We start from the raw sequence: 18,905 nt of genomic DNA, 5'->3' as shown, positions 1-18,905 counted from the left end.
TTTCAAGTTCACTAGCGAAGATATACTTTTGTGATAGTTTGCTTGCTTTAGTGTCCAAAGCTTACCAGCAAGATTTGCACTCTTCAGTATACTTTGCTTGATTCGGGAACTATATCACAGTATCAGTTAAAGCTGCATAAGGAAATGCATGTTGTTATTATGTGGTCCAGTTGGGAATCTTGGTCAAAGGTTAATTTCATCAGATAGTGATTGATCATCTTCTTCCTACCTGTATTACTTAATATAGCCACATTGTCTTTATTCTTGCTTTGGCTAGTTATATAGAACCTAGAGTTGAGAGTTCTTTAGTTTAAAAGTAACTAAAAATAGCAAATTACCCAGTTTTTTAGGGTTAGGGCTGCTTATTTCCACAATAGTAACTCTGAGGTCTTAATTTTTCTTGTTTCTTATCTATAAATCCCCTCATATCCACTGTCTCCAGTCTCCACCTAAATTTGATTTGACAGAGCTTTTTCCTGTGGTCTAAAAGCAACATTCTACAGTTTAAAATATCTATGCAAATGCTTCACACAGAGTTTTACTTGTGACTTTCTATCAATCCTGTTGCCAGATCATTCTATGAATACAGTGCCAATTAATAAGCAAAGAAGATGGTTTGTCAGAGGTTCATCAATCCTCTTAATTGTATGATCTAGGTTCTGTTTACTACCCAATGAGTTCCCAGGGAAGGTTCTTAACAAGCACTACACATAAAACATATAAAAGTAATTCTTTTCTGTTTAAATAGTACTCTGGAACATTTTCAGGACTTGGATTTTCCCTGATACCAAACGTCAGTAGCTTGCACCAAATCATATTGCTTCCTGAACAAATATATACCACATGGTCGCATTTAAGTAGTCTGATGAGTGATATCTAAATAATATTTTCCCCGAAAGATGTTACTTTCAGTGATGGGAAACACTCTCTAGACATGTGCTCCTTGCATGAGTACAGATATAAATGATAATAAGAGTTACCAAAAGGTAAAAAGTGTTCATGGCTTTTATCTTTTTATAGTAAAACATAGATAAATATGGACTTGTAGACATTTGCTTCATTTCATAGCAAGCTAGCCTCTCTATGGGAATCAAAGTCTAATTATGTCATATTTCGTATAAGAAGTTCGAGCCTTTCAGCTTTTGCCCCGTTTTCCTAATAATTAATATTTATTTACTGCAAATCTACAATTAGGAGATGTTTTTAATAGGTAGCGGGGCCTCCCCCAGTTCCAAGACTAAACAGCAATTAATTGCTTCATCAAACACTTAGAGAAACGGTTAGCATCGTTGTTAGAACTGCCTGGGTTACCATTTCCATACGTATTAGGGTGAAACTCCAACCAATTATATAAGCTGGTGCATTATTTCAAGACCATGTAAATTAACTTAGATTAATGGAGACCCGACTCAATGACAAGACTGCTCTGCTGGCCATCTACCTATTAATCTCATGTATCCAAATTGGTCGGCAACAAGTTAAACCATTAACTAGTTTTTTATCATCAGCATATTAATTCATTGTCAGAATCTAAGCCAAGTTAGAACATACATTTTAGCACATATAGAGATGATCTGACTTAGTGTCCCTTGAGCAATATACAAGCAGAAACCTCACTGTTTTACTCTTATATATATACACGCACACACAGATGAGCGTGTCGAGTCCCTTCCCCTGGCGTTCAAGAAAAAAACATAAGTGTTTATAGTGTCATTGTGATGATTCTTAGCGAGGCTTCATCTATCAATTTAGTTAAATGTAAAGATCAATATGTTTATTTTGATTTGAAATCTTTAAATTCGTTTGAGTATATATTAGATTATAGCTCCTATATATATATATATATATATGTATGTATGTATGTGTGTGTGTTGATATAATAAACTTTTATAGACATGGCAGACCTTTATTTAATAGCCCGATCGTTAGTAACCATGCTGTACTTAATAATTTCTTTACTTGAAGTAGGGACAGGCATGCATTCATAAAAAGGACAACAACTCTTTTGTTGTGATAAAAGAGCAAAAGATTGAGAAAGATGGAAAAACATAAAAAGAAAAGAAAAGAAAAGTTGTTTGTTTTGTGGCGATGTCATTAACCCTTAGAAGAAGAACGCTGTGGAAGATGTAGGAGGATGTGGGTGCAAAATGCGACAGAGATTGGGTGGGATTGGGTCCTAGATGACTCCAAATAGAATGCATATGATATGAGACACAACAGGGTAAGCCAAAGGAAAGAGGGGGTCCTCTTAAGATTCGTTTGGATTGTTACCTTTTCGAAAGCAAAGAGATGGAGGGGAAAAGGAAAAAAAAGAAAGAAATTGAGAATCGGAAAGGGGGAAAAAGTTAGAAAGAAGTTTTGGCTTTTGCACCTTATCGAGATACCCTTTTTCTTCTGAGGCTTTGATAGTTGAAACTTGAAGGACTATGACGGTTCATTGCCAGACTGTGGTCTCCAAACTGACCATTAAATTTGTTGTCCTAAAACAACGAGTGTGGAATCAAAGCGTTTTTATGTCATTTGCAACTCTAATGTGGGATGCCACAGGCCCACAGTTTGGAGTACGCCCAAGTTATTTTGTCTAGGTTTTGCAAAATATAAGCAATTTTTCTCTTTCTTTTGGACATTAAATAAATGCTCCCCCCCCTCGCTAGGGATATCATCACCTGTGACATTACGATGAAAGTGAAGGGATGATTTGATACGTGCTTTTATTTATTAGATGCCTGCCTTTCCGGTAGCATCAAAGAGTGGAAGTTGGATTCTCCAGTTATAACTTCCGCTCATATTCGACCTTTAGACTTTAGCGTTTTTGACATACTTGGAACATTACATCAACTTGATGCTTGGGTTTCATCATTTCTTTTATTCGGAGAAGGGAGAATACACATACTAACACGGTCTTCTCAATTTTACGGCCAAAATTTAATGTAAAAGCAATTGATAAAAATAAAAATAAAAATAATTAAATTCTCATATTACTCCTATTTTTTTTTTAAAAAAAAAGTTAGATCTCTTTTACGATCATCTCAAAACTTTTCCCAGTATATAAAGACAATGGATCTACTAGTTGACACATAAGGGGTCACGTAAAGAATAATAAATGGGTATAATGTCTATTTTAATATCATGTTAAATTTTTAAGACAAGTATCTAACATAAAACCGATTCACAATAAGTGGAGAAGCTCTTGTTATATTTAAGTTCTCAATATGCTTTAAATTAAGAGATGTGAGAATTTTTTATCATTACTTCAATAATTGTAAACATATAAATATAATGAGATTCTTTTCACCTATTGCCAATTGATTTAATTTGGATATAGGGTGAATATCTATTTTAAAAATTTAAAACTTCATAATTTAAAGAATAAAATTTAAATCTTTTTTCTTAAAAATATATTTTTTGTAAAAAAAAAATGAATGACAAACTACGTCTACAATTTATAATAGCAAATTCACATTGAATGTCTCTGGGTATTACTTATTAGACTAATTAAAACTCAACTTTGAGAGTAGTAAATTTGAATCTACTTAACAAGAGTAACCTTTATGAGATAAAAGAAAACTCTGGCTCTGCATAATTCACCGCTCACAAGTCACAAATCTCTGTATGCAGACAAAATTATTCAAAATTAATAATAACAGCAGGTATTTGCACATTTTGTGATGGAATTATATATATTTCAATAAGTTCGATGCTGTTTTTGAAAGCTCTTTGTACTAATTAAGCGATCTGAACATTGTAAAAATATAAAAACTAACTATTTATTGTTCCATCGTATTTTATCATTATAACTGAGGTTATTTTGTGCATTAGAATGTTTAAGACCTTCTTATTAATGAAATTGAAGTTAATATTTGATTTCTATTAAACTACCATGGGATCCCAATCGCATTAACATTTAACAACTATGTTACAAATTAACTTGAATCTGGTAAAATATAAGTTCCCTGACCAGCTTTGGACACAACTCTTGAAGCCCTTTTACTATCCGGGCTTAAACTTTTGCTGCCTTTTTCTTGAATCATGGCCCGGAGCTCCTCTGTGGCTTCCATGGAGGGGGATTACTAGCCGAATATACACACAATTTTGCACATTCAAAGCAGTAATTAGACAATCAGAATACTTTTCAAAATAAGCTTACTAGAGGATATTATGGCTGGATATTGCTTCTATAACAACTGCTGAGTGGGAGAAAATATCTTGGTGACAATTATTATTATGAGACCACATTTTAATTTGTTTATAGCCACATAATTAGACTAGAATCAAAAATTAATTTAATTTCAAAAAACCAACTATTGAGGAAACCATGTTTATGAAGTCTTGTACAATCGTTGTATGAAACAAGAACAGATGCCAATTATGATCACAGACAAACATTTTACAACCATCCTTGGAAAACTATATACCCATTTTATAGGATTGATGGATATTATGCTCACACACTTAAACAAATCAACAAACTCAAACCATGTTTTAATTAAGTGCATCATGCCAAAATCAATCTTAATTACCATTTCCATCCCAGCTCAAGAACCTTGTTATCGAGACCAATATTTCCTTTTCTCTGCCCTGAGGCACTGACCAGTTTCCTCCTTGTATTTTCAAGGTTTGGGTTCATGCAAAACCCCCTGTCATTGCTTGGTACCTTAGCTTGATCTGATCTTTCAATTTTCCTATTAATAATAGCAGGGCTTGCCTCTGCTCTCAGACTCTTAGCCCAATCAAACTTTTTACCATTAGAGCAAAGCATGCCTTGCACATTGTTTGATCTGAAACTCCGGGGTGGCAGAGGCAGGCCCTTTTGATGATCAGGAGATACTTTCTTTGTCTCTTTTATCTCAATTTTGGTGCCACCCTCCATTTTTATACTTATATTCACCTCAGAAAATGTTTTCTCCTTGGTATCACATGATTCTGATGTGTCCCTAGCATTCCTTTCCTTTCTGTGCTGATAAAGCCGGTGCAATCTGAGTGCCAGGTGGTATATGCCGTCTTTAATTTCTTCCTCTAAATCTCTTTCAATGTCACTTTCAAGCTCATCTCGAATCTTCCATTCCTCTTCCGACATAACTGCCCTTTGGTTTTCCTGCGTCCGGATTTGAGACTTTAAATGGTTTTCATGACCAAAATCAATCTGCACCACCACGATACTATAACTTAGCACAACAATTAATCTCTAAATTAAACATGCATTTACTTGAGTAAAACAAGAATAAGAAGATGCAAAATTGCATAGCCACCCTGGAGTCATCAGCAGATGGCAGAACAGATAAATCTGCAAGAACCAACAAATGATACAATCAGCAAAGGTTAATCGAAGTTCATAAAACAAATAACGTTATAGCCAGAAAAAGAAACTGAAGAACCTAGTATATCTGCTGGTTTGGAGTGTTTGGCCTGCTGGTCCATCCTCCAGATGATGCTTTTATTTGTCTTATTTGTGGTTCGGATAGCAGTGCCAGACCAGCCATTTAAAGCCGAAGTACAAGGATTAAGACTTGTGGATATGGGACCAATGGTGGAGTTGGAACGAAATGGACTTGCATGGGATGTTTTTAGGGACAAATGACCGTTAGAGAAGTTATTTTAGTTGGCTGATTGAAATTTAGGGGCCAAATATCTCTAAATGAAAAAGGAGACAGAATCATGAATTTGCTATGTATAGAGAGGATAAGCGGAATAATATTTTCCCACAATAAGTAAGTGCTTTACGTGGAAGGGATCAAGGCGACTTTGGGTTGCCCTTAAAGCATAATCAATATAGGGTACAGTACCCACATGCTTGATCTGTGTTCTTGGATAGTTGCCCTTCGCCAAGGCTCTCTCATAGGTTGGTTGAAGGGGTACATAGCTTCCTCTCACGTTTTTTATGTTCCCATCCCGTGGGGTTAACCCTGTGCTTGTGGTTGGGAAGCTTTATGTAAAATTCCTGCTTTTTTACCTCTCATAGGTTGGTTGAAGGGTTTACTTCAATGGGCCCAAAATAAAGGTGCCCATCTGCCAGAGCTTATATGAAGCGGGTGAGGTGATTGAGACTTTGGGAGACTATTAAAGCAGCCACATATGGCTCAAGCCCAGGCCTATCCCTTTTCTATTCTGCCTCAATATTTTTTTTATAAAAAATTCATTAATTGTGTTTTTCCCCAGAGTTTCGTGGAGAAAATTCCAACATGAACATGACCCGTTCTACTCAAGAAGACTGTTGAGTGCTATAGATAATCTCTACATTTATTTTATAATAATTACTTTATGGTCACGAAGATTTAAAACACATGAGTTATCGAAAAGAATGTGTTTTCCTATCCTCTTTTTAAAATTTATGGATTTTATATGATGATTGAAGTAACATTGTTGTATCCTACAAAAGCAATCCTACCATATCTCATAACATGCAACCTGAAATTCTAATTCGTTTTGGATAATTAAGGGAAAAGTCATAAATTAAATTTTAAGACTTGTTAGTATAGCAAGTGAAATTTTATTTTATTTACTTGATAGGTATATCGTATGTGAAATACTTATTTTTTATTTTTTTAAATAAAATTATATATAAATACAAATGTATCAAAAGTGTAAAATTTGAAATATAAATAATTAGAAATTTTTATAATAGTAATTTATAAATTATTTAATATTATTAAAATTAAGAAAAACATTTATATACTATTAAAATTTTATTTTTAAATTAGATAAATTTTATTATGTAGTAATTTATAATAAAAATATCTTTAGTAAAAATCTTTCAATGCAATTAGAATATTTAATTACAATTTGAATAAATTTTATTAATATTTATGATATAAAAATATTTACAAAAACAATTTAAAATATAATGAATCAAAAATCTGTTTCCGTTAATCAAAAAATATTTCAACATCCGTAATAATATATATACAGGTAAACCTAGCATAAAACAAGTGAATAGAGTAAATCGTTGGTATCAGGAAGATATAAAACAAGAAAGCTCATCATCGGCCAGATCCAATTAATCATAGTTTGCTCCGAACTATATACAATGTTCTTGACCAATTTATAGGACGCATTTCATTCACAACAAAACAAAAGTCTCCATTGACTAAACAATTTGCATGCGCGTGATACGGATGCATGCTTTGTTGGCAAATTGCTAGTTTCAATGCCAAAATTTTCTGCTATTCTTAATGAAGGGTCCATAGCTGACATTTTACAATAATTTAGAATTAATCATTATTATTATTTTTTTATTTTTTCTATTCCATTTTATTTATCCTCAATGAACATACTTAATTAGCAGTTTGATGTTACCAAGTAGTGTACTAGTAGAAATTGTTATAATTATATCATTTTTTTTCTTACTTTACGAGAACAATAAACTAGTGTGAACAACAATAATAATAATAATGATAATAATAATAATAATAATTAAACTAATTATAAAAGTACTTGTAATTGACAAAATTGTCTTATATGGGTAAAATTGGTGATTGTCTCCATCTTACACAAATAATTAGAATTACATAATGATAAGTTGGTTACACATATGCATATAAGTATTTTTGATATTGTAAACTTGTAACATTAATTTTAATAACAAAATTAGATAATGTTTAACTATGAAATATATTTTTTGAAACATATGATGAAATTTATTGACATAAAAGATATTGAAACTTTGGATTTGGACCTTAATAAGGAAGAATAATAGGATAACATTAGCTGAGTCAAGCTTTAAATTATTATCATTAAAATAATAACTAATTACATGGTGGGTTCTCTTGATTTTCTTCCCATTAATTGAAAGGGATCGAGTTATCACTAGGCCAAGACTCCACCATTGTCATGATCTAATATAAGAATATAAAAGTCAAAGTCTTGCAAAGAGGAAAGTGTCCTATATGGAGGATTTATGCTTAATGAGTGATTACTATCATGTGTTGATACATGAACACTATCTGAATCATAATTCAATATTCAAAATAAAATATCTGATCAATTATAAAAATAACATCAAGTAATTAATAGTAATACCCATTATTACTGCTTTCCATGAATTACTTTCATTCTAATTTATAAATTCGAGTGTTTTATTCCATAAGCTATAAAGGGAATTATAAGATTCTCAACTTTGTTAATAGTTTTTTTTTTTTGCATATGTTATGTATTTTTGGGTATTTTAAATATTCTTGCAATTATATTTTCCTTTAGATAATGTAAAAATTTATTATCAAATTAATATTGATTTTGTATTGTTTGATTATTTCCCCTCCCCTCCCTGCCCTTCCAATTTTAACTGTGTTTTTCAATATTTCTATACGAAAAAGATTTAATTCTTCTTTTATTTTATTTTCTTTTGTAGTTGCAATGTTTTCATGGTTAAAATAAACAGATGTAATGTTTCGAAAAAGAATTTGAATAATGGTGAATTTCTATCATTAAAAATTTGATTTCCTTTTTTTTACTGAACCTCTTTTAAAATTACTGAATTTGATCTATATATGTATTTCGACCTTTCACTAAAATATTATTAGTTCCAAAGAGTAGACTTTTACAGCACTCCTTGCAAAAGCAAGCACAGTGGTGATGTGCAATAATTTCAAATATTTGAGTGAGAAGGGTCAAAATCCACCCCAACCAAACTAGCAGGTGCCAAAATGTGAGTAACCTAACACCGCCACAACGTGGCAGTCCACATGGCTAAATGAACTAACTCGGTTATCTTTTTGAGTAAAAGAAGCCATGATTTTAGTCAAAATTATTCCCTTTCGAATCATGGGTCCATTAAAAGAAAAAAAAAAGAAAAAAATTAAATAAACGAGAGAGAGAACCATTTTCTTAGCTTATTATTGTCTTCACATAATAAGAAGAGAACAGGTTGGTCAAAAATGAAAGAGGTCGAAAAGATTCGGAGTCGGTGATTAAATGCTGAAAGCGAAACAGAGGATAGAAAAGTGCAAACCGCAAGCTAGGAATGTGTCACCAGTCATGTGGGTGCTGTGTGGTTTTGGTCTTTGCCAGAAATAACAAGAGATGCGAATCTAGAAGCTTTATCATTCGCCCGTGGGCCGTGGCTGTGGTAGGTGTCCAAGAACTTAGACTCCATCAACGAGTCAGCGGCTCCCTGCTACTACAGTGGAATCCAATCCCATTTTCAACTAATAATTCACCATTTTATTCGTCAATGAAAAATTCAAAGCAGAATCTATCAAAATAAAGCTACATGTTTTAGGAAATAAAAAAAAAGCAAAATTGTCCTTTCCTTGATGACCGCAATTAGAAAAATCAGGTGTTATTAACAATTACTAACATAATTTTGTTTAAAATATAGTATGTTATTGTTTTTATAGTACAAAATATAGTATAAAAGAGATTAGATTTAGAGTAATAATTATTACTATTATTTATTTTATTATCTATGTATTGGTAATTTGATGACCATTGCATGCAAATTGAGATTTAGTTTTAAATGGAAAAACAAAAGGTTAATTTGGTCAAAAGAATTCCCACCCCGTTGAACTTTAAAAGGCCTGCTCGGTTTTATAAGCCAAAAAATTTTGGAGTTTGTACGGCGCAAACCGGCTGCCGTTTTCAATTTGTCTGCTTTCTCTGTCTCCTTTCCTTTTTCTTCCTTTTCTTCTCACTCCCTCTAATACTTCAGTTAATCAAAAGGACCTTTGATCATTCTCTGCAACAACTAAAACAAAGAGGAAAAAAAAAAAAGAGAAGAAGAAAAAGGAAGCCAAATCTCGACTTTATTTGTCATTTCATGGAAACTCTCTCCCATGCGATCACCACTTCATCTTCCCCAAAGCTCACTCTGCCTCGAAACGACAACGTCTCTCGTCGTCTCCTCCGTTACCGCCATGGATTCAGTTCTTTGAATCTCCGTACACTAAGATCGCAGAGGAGGAGTAGAGTTTTATCCAAGGTTGAATGTAGTCAAAGCTCGAAAAATAACATCGATTTCGGCGATCCTGATTGGAAGTCCAAGTTCCAGCAAGATTTCGGAAAACGATTTAATATTCCTCACATCACCGATATTTTTCCAGATGCTCGCTCTTTTCCTTCCACATTTTGTCTCAGAATGAGGTAATACAGTAATTTTGCTCCTCCTTATTCTTTTCTTTAATGTTTTAAGCTGGTGTTTACTTGGAATTGTTATTTGTTTTACTTCAAGAGTGAGAAACATGTAAAATGCAGTAGTTACTTTCTTTTTCTCTTCGTTTTGGGGTCTAGTGGAATTTGCTTGAAAATTTTCTGTTTATTTTTTCCCGATGTTTGATCGCCTTTGATTTTTCTTAATTATTTATTGATTTGTAATTAAATTAATTATTTTGATTTTTCTTACAGAACTCCGGTTACTGAGGATTTTGCAGAAGGTTATCCATCGGATGAGGAGTGGCATGGTTACATAAATAATAATGATAGAGTACTTCTTAAGGTAAAAATTTTTCATTTTATATTTTAAATTTCACTTTTTTGAACAGTTTCTTCCGTATATGCCGTATCGATCAAGTGCTGAATTGTAATATGAAGAATTGAAAATTTTCGTATGCTTTTCATCAAGAGCTTGGAGATCGTTTTACTAAATTTATCCTTGTATTCAGTTTTCAAAATTGAAACATCGTAGCTATAGCGTAGGTAGTTGAAATGAGAATTCAAAATCACCAGAAAAGTCTGGCATAAATAATTTTAAGAAAGAAATCTGCTAAGTCTTGCTCTTTTAAAGGTAAATTTTTGCTTGATTAACCCTGTTATATCTTAAATCCAGACATCAGATGAATTCCTCAAGCTCATGGAAATAAGCCTGCAATTATTTTGGTCAAGTATCCATGTATAATTTTGCATTGGTCACAATTTCTGAACTTTGAATATCTCAGGTCATACATTATTCGTCTCCAACATCTGCTGGTGCTGAGTGCATTGATCCTAACTGTTCTTGGGTTGAACAATGGTAAATATAACTCTCAACTTATTTATAAGGTTTTGCAAATTGACAAGCCTTGCATGTTATTGCATTAACTACAACACTTTCATTACATGCTATGGTATTTGAAATAATTTGTGGTAAACTAATGTTATGTTGTTTTATTATTATTTCCAATTTTTGTTTTGATTTCAGAGAATTGGTAATTTTAGATCCAATCTCATCACATGTGTCTACATTTCTTGTCATTTTGTATGTTTCCTTTTCTTTGTCTTTGTTTATTGTTTGCAACATCGAAGTTCATTGGGCAGTCTTTCTTTATGTTTAATGTTTGCAACATTGAAGTTCATTTGGCAGTTGTAATTTTATGTGAAATGACATGTCATCTTAGGGTTCATCGTGCTGGGCCTCGAGAGAAAATATATTTCAAACCAGAAGAAGTGAAAGCTGCAATTGTTACTTGTGGTGGGCTTTGCCCTGGTCTTAATGATGTCATTAGGCAGGTCAGTATCGTTTTTAAATTTCAATTTGCTGCTGGCCGCCTGTTTGTAATAATCAACAACTGCTAGGCTATCTATTTGATTGAAAACAGCATTCAGTACTTTCACTGCTGTAGTTATGTAAGAACTAACAGGTTTTTAATTTTCTGTCTCCTGCTAAAATCTAAAGTTTGTTTGTGGTGCCTAAGGAATGAGATTCAGGACATGGAATGTGCCTCTGACTGTTGGCTTGATAAATAGTTTCAGTCTAATTTCCATACACCATGTACTAAGGGTTTTCTTCTGCTAGAAAACTGAACAACAGTAATTGTTTTTTCGTTTGGACAAAGTAATTTTGCCTACTTTATATGAGTTTGTACAAAATTCCATGAATTTATTATTTCACGTTTCATTTTTAGCATACCATATAAAAAAAGGTATTTACAATTTATTAATTGAGATTATAGTTAATATTCTCCCTTTCATGGTAGGTTAAACTGGTGAAGTAACAATGATTGGATCTTAGCACAATAAAAGTTGGTTTGAATTGAAGTTTCATATTGTTCTGAAATCTGATGCTTTAGTCTTTATTGTTCCATACATAATTAAATAATTAAACTTGTGCAGATTGTCATCACACTGGAAATATATGGTGTAAAAAATATTGTGGGGATTCCTTTTGGTTATCGTGGATTCTGTGACAAAGACTTATCTGAAATGCCGGTAAGCCGTGTTTCTTCCCTAATAATGGTTTGTTGATATCTATTGTTTCATCCAAGATTTTCTATTGTTAATTTGGCTTTAATTTCCAGCTATCAAGGAAAGTAGTCCAAAATATTCACCTTTCAGGTGGAAGCTTGTTAGGAGTTTCACGTGGAGGACCCCCAGTCAGTGAAATTGTCACCAGAATGGAGGTGCCCAAAATCTTTTACTATTGTCAGATTAACTCACAGTTGTCTTGAAGGCATTGTAGATATCGAATTAAAATTTTCAAGAGGCCAAGTATGGAGTGTCTCTGATGTGTTTATAAAATTGATGTCAGGAAAGAGGAATCAACATGCTTTTTGTGCTAGGTGGAAACGGTACTCATGCTGGGGCCAATGCTATACATAATGAGGTTCATATTAGATCTGATGTCTTCTGCATCTATAGCACTATTTTTAATCTATAACTTGCTATTTCCTTGGTTTTAATTATCCCAAATCCAAAGTAGGGACTCAGAGAAACTAAGGTAGGTTTTTTTTTTTTTAATGTCTCCCCTTAAGTACAAATTAGTGTTTATAAATTTGTTTACTTTTTTAATTAACTTCATGGCATTTCCATGATTTTGGCTAACTGAAATGGATTCAGATTTATTTTCCATATTTGGTATTTCTAAGGTATGTTTTCCATTTCAAATTGAATTTGATTGAGAAATCCGTATGTATGAATAATATATCACATCAGGAGGGATATTAAAGGATCTCCTTGTGAGACTAAGAATCTCTGAGAGTTGTGGAAACTTTCTTTATTACAAATAGGGGTGGTTGTGTTTTCTTAAATATGTATGCTTTTACACTTTTGCCTTCAGTGCCGTAAAAGAAAGTTGAAAGTGGCTGTAGTTGGTGTGCCAAAAACTATAGACAATGACATTCTGTTGATGGACAAAACCTTTGGTTTCGATACTGCTGTTGAAGAAGCACAACGTGCCATCAACTCTGCATATATTGAGGTATATCAGCTATGGTTATTGGTGTTGATATAAAAATCTTGTTTGACTTTTGAATTCATGTGTTATATAATTCTTTACTACATAAATTCATGTGCAAAAACTCCTTTCTGTTACTGATTCGTCAATGTTAAACTTATTACTATATCTTTTTTCTCCTTCAATTAATTACCAGGCACATAGTGCTTACCATGGAATTGGTGTTGTGAAATTGATGGGTCGTAGCAGTGGTTTCATAGCCATGCAATCATCCTTAGCTAGTGGACAAGTTGATATATGTTTGATTCCAGAGGTATTTATGCTGACTGTTAACAATTAATTGACATATGCTCATCACAGTCTTCACTTGCATGTTTTTAATCCATCCAGCTTATTCATTTTCTAGGTACCTTTCCATCTGCATGGACCTCATGGCGTATTAAGGCATCTGAAATACCTAATTGAGACAAAGGGATCAGCTGTGGTCTGTGTGGCAGAAGGAGCTGGGCAGGTGACTAAATAATTTATGTATCTAGCAATTTGAGTGCTTCTTGGAAGTGGTATTTTAATCAGAAATTTATGGTTCTGATGTGCATGGTAAGAGTGGTCAAATAACTCCCTCTTTGGATGTCTAACTCAATGACCTTTCCATCGGTGAAGAAGATGATTTTTTTTTGGTTTGACAATATTTAGGCTTTTTCATGCTGTTGGTTTGATTTATTATTGCTTTTCATGTTTCAATTTTTAATCTGTTGTCTAATTCCTTTGCTTTCTTCATTTAAATTCTTTTTAAAAGTTTTGGATCCTTCTCAGCTTTAGTAACTTCCTCTGTTCTTATGAGGATTCGAGTTGTGGAATTAACTCACTAATAAATTCCCTGTGTTTTCTCTAGTATATGATGTTTTGTCAGTTTGAATGTTGTGAGGCTCAGATCAAATTCATAGTTGCTTAGTTGAAAGGATAAAAGCACCAATAAGTTGAATATTGTTTCCCCTTCTGTATTAGGTACTTTCAAAACAGGAGTTAAGGCACTAGAGTATCTCTTTAGGTTTGTTTAATGAATTGTTTGTCATCTTTTTCCCTCTTTGAAGAGGAAGAGTCAATTCTAAGAGATATTCAAATCTGATAACGTGATATACTGAGTAAAATATGTGATTTGATCTTCCCTAAGGTGCTGCCTTTTGTTGCAGAATCTTGTTGAGAAAACTAATGCTACCGATGCATCTGGAAACACTGTACTTGGAGATTTCGGTGTGCATATCCAACAAGAGGTATTTCATTGTATTTTCAACCGTTTCTTGCATTTGCTTAATTGTAAGCTCTTGGCTGAAGAAATAAAAATCTAGAACGATTATGTTTTATGTGTAGTCACCTTGTCCAGTTATTTACATTCTTCCATTAAGTAACTCAGGATGTTCAAAAAGAAAGATTGACTGCATGTAGCTCTGTCCCATAGGAATTACGTCTCTTTGTGAAGCTACCAATCATGCATTATTTAATTGACTTGAATGAGAATTGGTACATGAGTTTTTATAATCACCAAATTCTCCTTTCTTTTTGTGTTAAAATTTCATTTTATTAATGATTATGCAATTTCATACGCTTGATTGCCCACAAAATTGTCAGAGTGCTTTTGGTTTGATTTTGATTATATATGGATCAGTACTATGCACATGTCTTATGGAATAAATCAAAGTAAATTCACTGATAAGATGATTACTAATTTTTATTGGTATTATGTTTTGTGAATCAAGTTGTTGCATTTAGTGATGCTGGTTACCTTTATATAGTAATTTTCACTGCGTTAAGATGTAAGAATCTTAACCCGTCTAAAACCTTAAAAAAGAATGCTATACCCCCTAGCCCCGTAGAAATGATGCTTTCATAACCTAGGTGCGTCTTTTTGATTGTGTTCCTAAGAGATGGCAATATAAATCTGCTTTATAGGTCCTTTCATTGGATGATGTGTTTATTTCTGTGAGTATATTTGATGAACTGTTAGGGTACTAAATGCTAATTCACTATTGTCCTGCCAGACGAAGAAATATTTTAAGGAAATTGGCATCCCAGCCGATGTCAAGTATATTGATCCAACATACATGATCCGTGCATGCCGTGCAAATGCATCAGATGGAATTCTATGCACTGTTCTAGGACAAAATGCTGTAAGTTTCCATTACTTTCCCCTCGTCTCCCCAAATGCAATTAATTCATTTGAACTGCTTTGCAGAACTTTTTTTTCTTTTTCATTTTGATACAAGAAGAGAGTGCTATGGCTTGAACCTAGCATCTATACCATAAATTTCCTCTACCATCTAAGCTATATTAGGAACTGATAACATGGAAATGACTGGTATTGCTTAGATGCAAACTGCTAAATGAGCTGAGCTACTAGAACCAACACTTTCGATAAAGTAAATTCCGTCAGGCAGTCTCAGATACTTGAACGCAAACAGTCTGGAAAAATTAAACCCTTAAGTTTTATTTTCACCACTTTGTTTGATTTTAAACAGTCACCTTCACAGTAGAGTTTACTGTTGCGAACCAAATGCAAGCTTTGCAGTTAACTAGGTCTTTGCTTAAGTCTTCTAGGATGTCACATCCTAGGCACATATTCATATAGGGTTGTTCAAGTTTGCTTAGAGGCAGCTGCTAAATGAGCTGAGCTACTAGAAACCAACACTTTCAATAAAACAAATTCTGTCAAGCAGTCTCAAGTACTAGAAACCAAACAATCTGGAAATATTAAACCCTTAAATTTTGTTTTCACCACTGTCTGATTTTAAACAGTCACTTTCACGTTAAAGGTCACTGTTGCCAACCAATTGCAAGCGTGCAGTTAACTAGTTCTTTGCTCAAGTCTTCTAGCATGTCACGTCCTTGGCACAAATTGGTATATAGGGTTGTTCAAGTTTGCCCTAGTTGAAAGTGGAGATCATATTCACGCTGGTAGAGTAGTAGGTAAACTTAAAAGGAGAAAGGGACATAACTTTAGGCTTTGTTGATTTACTATAATTTTATTGAAAAGATTGAAGCCGTGGTATTTATTATGCACATTTTATGTTTAGAACTGATCTCTGGAAATGTAGAATTATGATGGATGGATGCATGCATGCATTTGCAGGTCCATGGTGCATTTGCTGGATATAGTGGCATTACAGTTGGCATATGCAACACTCACTATGTTTACTTCCCCATTCCTGAGGTCATTTCTCATCCCCGGGAAGTGGACTCTAACAGCCGCATGTGGCATCGATGCTTGACTTCTACAGGCCAGCCCGACTTTGTCTAATCACAAGGGGGCTTAGTTTAATCAAAAGAGTGGAGAAAATTTAAGTTTCCAAATTGTTCATTAAAGGACAGCGAGTTAGCTTAAAGAAATTTTCCTTTTAGGCTGCTGATTATAGGCTGTAAAAGAAATAAAACAAGAGATAACATTTCCGCCAAATAAAAAAAAAAATTGATGTATAGTATCCTTGCATGGGTTCTCGCCAAGAACACCAATACAATAATAAAACATCAGGGGAATCACCCTGCCATTGTTTTTAGGAATCATTTTTGGCTCAGAATGCAGTCAAACGGGGAATTCTTTCTTACGTAACAAACACTGTTGTAATTTTTAAAAATCAAAACATTAAGTTTTGGACAGACAGTGCATTTGCAATTCTACCCTGTTAATCACAGTTTTCAACAGAGCATATTTCTGTATATTCTCTTATTTGTTTTTTCCTTGGAAAATAGTCATTGCCGATGCCTGTGGTCATTTTTCTTCTTGCCCAGTTTTAAAAAAGAACATAAGGTTTCTGATAAACTAGCTAGAACTAGTTAAACCAGGTTCTCTGGATAATACTATTATTACAAATTCGAGGGATTAAATTTTGCTGATTCTGCCTGGTCAAACACATTCATCAGCTTCTCTCTCGGTGGAATCAATTCTTCTGAATTTACCACATAATATAATACATTGGTTAGCTCCCTTTAACGTTGGAGTCTATTTTAATTTCCTGAGATAGAAATTCTCCTCAATTGTCGCAAAAGCTAAGATGGTATCAAACTTTGTTCAAATGGGAGCTCATTATTCCTAACTATTAGTATAAAACAAGCAATCATATATTAATATGCTTTATAACTCACTTAAAATTTTGATACTTTGCTAGGTCTCTATATATTGATCATTTGGGTTAATATTTCATTTAATTAAGTAAATAAGATCAATAGCAATGAAATTAATTGATAAATAATCTAAGATTCTAAATTGAAAACGAAAGTAAAATTTCAATAACAATAATTGAAAGAATGGCATGCATGTATGTATCCTTGTTCCTTAATCCATTTCTTTATTTCATCAAAAAGGGATAAACAGATAAAAGGCAGAAGGCAGCCGAGAAGATGACAAGCAAAGGAGCGCTGGTACTCTGAAAGAGAAATCTGAACAATCCCTTTTACCCATCTCCCCCATTTCTTTTTCTTTTCCTTTTGTTTTCTTTTCCCTTGTGTACCTCTGTCCATCTCCTTCCACAACTCCACCATGCACACACTCACACTGAGTAAAAGTGTTTTTTCTCCTTCTTGGGTCTCGTGTTGGTCTGTGCTTTGATTACTCTTTGCCCTCACATTTCTCTCTCACCTTCCCGTCTCGTCAACATTCATTTTCTCGGAAAATACAAACCTCAGACATCCCTACAAAGTTACGCAAATGAAATATATATACAAAGTGTAGTCGTTAATAATGCACCAACACCCACAACTCAGTGTTCACCGCACAGAAACTTTCCACCATCTTTTTAATTTGAACTTAGACTCTAATTAGCCATTAATAAAATTGTTATCGAAGTCTTAATTACTGCTTAATAGCTTTAATATAGAGACATTCACGTTGGAGACTACTCTCTGGTAGTTTCGTTCCAGCTAAAATTTTAGACTGGGGAGTGCTGGTGAGGGGAAGAGGCATGGGACTATCCTACGACTATCCATGAACAACGACAAATTGTTATACATAGTAACTTTTCTCTCTTTTTGATTTCTATAATGTATGTTGAAAGAGGAAAATTCGAGTTTCGAAGTCTGTTCTTTGGTGGAGCTATGGGACATAATGTGGCTACCATCGAACTGTTTCCTGTCACCATGAGTACCCATAAAACACAAAATTTACTGTTGTTCATTTCAAAAAGGAGAAATTTTTGCTGCATGCTCTTAAGATATGGATCCTCTTCTACCAACTCAATCCAGTTTTTGCAGTAAGACTGTAGCACATACCGCAGCTTTGGGTCCCCACAAGGACAAATGTAGAGCAGAAAAGGAAACAGAAAACCATACGTAGAGGAAGTGTAGCTGTCTGCAAAAGGAAAATTTTGCTGTAAATCTGGTGCTCCTGGGCTCAGAAACAGGAATGAGCTGGCCATGTTACATTTTTGCTAGCTACAAATGCGAATTTTATAAGTTTGCAACAGTCTCAAGACACTTGTCTGTCTTTTACTTCTTTCTGTTGGTATTACCTTTTTCATATGTCCTTAGCACAAATGCCTGTTTCCCATTGGGATCCCTTAATGGCACAGTCAGTTACAAATGGGGTTTTTGGTTTTTAGTTTAATAAACCCTGATTGACCATGCTTAGCTGTTGTTAATCAGTCAAAGATGCATTCTTTTACTCTTCTGTACCCTCTGTTGTTTTTAAGGGTGACTGCTTTTGAGTTTCAGTTTAAGGTAAAAGGCTGCACTCATTGGACTGGAAAATTCATTTTTTTCCCAAGAAAAGTGTAGCAGAATCTCAGTGGATACTTTTTGGGGTTCTTGATCCATGTCTTTTTTTGCCTCTACCAACCCATTT

General features: G+C 33.7%; 2 protein-coding genes across 2 annotated transcripts; one reads left to right on the top strand and one right to left on the bottom strand.

Moving 5' to 3' along the window:
* Positions 1-4,334: 4,334 nt before the first annotated feature.
* On the bottom strand, positions 4,335-5,440 carry LOC110409689 (uncharacterized). Its single transcript, XM_021419127.2, has 3 exons — positions 5,376-5,440; positions 5,250-5,284; positions 4,335-5,143 (listed from the first exon to the last, which is right to left on the bottom strand). Exons 1-3 carry the CDS (start codon positions 5,416-5,418, stop codon positions 4,517-4,519), a joined length of 705 nt encoding a protein of 234 aa, XP_021274802.1. The 5' UTR covers positions 5,419-5,440; the 3' UTR covers positions 4,335-4,516.
* A 4,093-nt stretch (positions 5,441-9,533) lies between these two features.
* On the top strand, positions 9,534-16,693 carry PFK5 (phosphofructokinase 5). Its single transcript, XM_021417850.2, has 13 exons — positions 9,534-10,074; positions 10,336-10,426; positions 10,866-10,939; positions 11,304-11,415; positions 12,019-12,114; positions 12,204-12,305; positions 12,434-12,508; positions 12,962-13,102; positions 13,275-13,391; positions 13,485-13,589; positions 14,269-14,349; positions 15,115-15,243; positions 16,203-16,693. The coding sequence occupies exons 1-13, from the start codon at positions 9,752-9,754 to the stop codon at positions 16,368-16,370; spliced, it is 1,614 nt and encodes a 537-aa protein (XP_021273525.1). The 5' UTR covers positions 9,534-9,751; the 3' UTR covers positions 16,371-16,693.
* The last annotated feature ends 2,212 nt before the right edge of the window (positions 16,694-18,905 follow it).

Source organism: Theobroma umbraticum, unplaced genomic scaffold (assembly GCF_002168275.2).
Source record: "Theobroma umbraticum cultivar Fairchild unplaced genomic scaffold, ASM216827v3 scaffold_44.0, whole genome shotgun sequence".
In the NCBI taxonomy this organism is placed as follows: domain Eukaryota; kingdom Viridiplantae; phylum Streptophyta; class Magnoliopsida; order Malvales; family Malvaceae; genus Theobroma; species Theobroma umbraticum.
This window is presented reverse-complemented; position numbering and strand designations above follow the sequence as displayed.

Bases quoted from the DNA above. Each gene is read 5' to 3' on its own strand.
- LOC110409689 (XM_021419127.2), bottom strand. From the start codon at position 5,418: ATGGACCAGCAGGCCAAACACTCCAAACCAGCAGATATACTAG. The intron at 5,285-5,375 runs GTTCTTCAGTTT...TGGTTCTTGCAG, and splicing joins CAAACCAGCAGATATACTAG to ATTTATCTGTTCTGCCATCT. The intron at 5,144-5,249 runs GTGGCTATGCAA...GTGGTGGTGCAG, and splicing joins CATCTGCTGATGACTCCAGG to ATTGATTTTGGTCATGAAAA.
- PFK5 (XM_021417850.2), top strand. From the start codon at position 9,752: ATGGAAACTCTCTCCCATGCGATCACCACTTCATCTTCCCCAAAGCTC. The intron at 10,940-11,303 runs GTAAATATAACT...ATGTCATCTTAG, and splicing joins TGTTCTTGGGTTGAACAATG to GGTTCATCGTGCTGGGCCTC. The intron at 12,306-12,433 runs GTGCCCAAAATC...AATTGATGTCAG, and splicing joins AAATTGTCACCAGAATGGAG to GAAAGAGGAATCAACATGCT.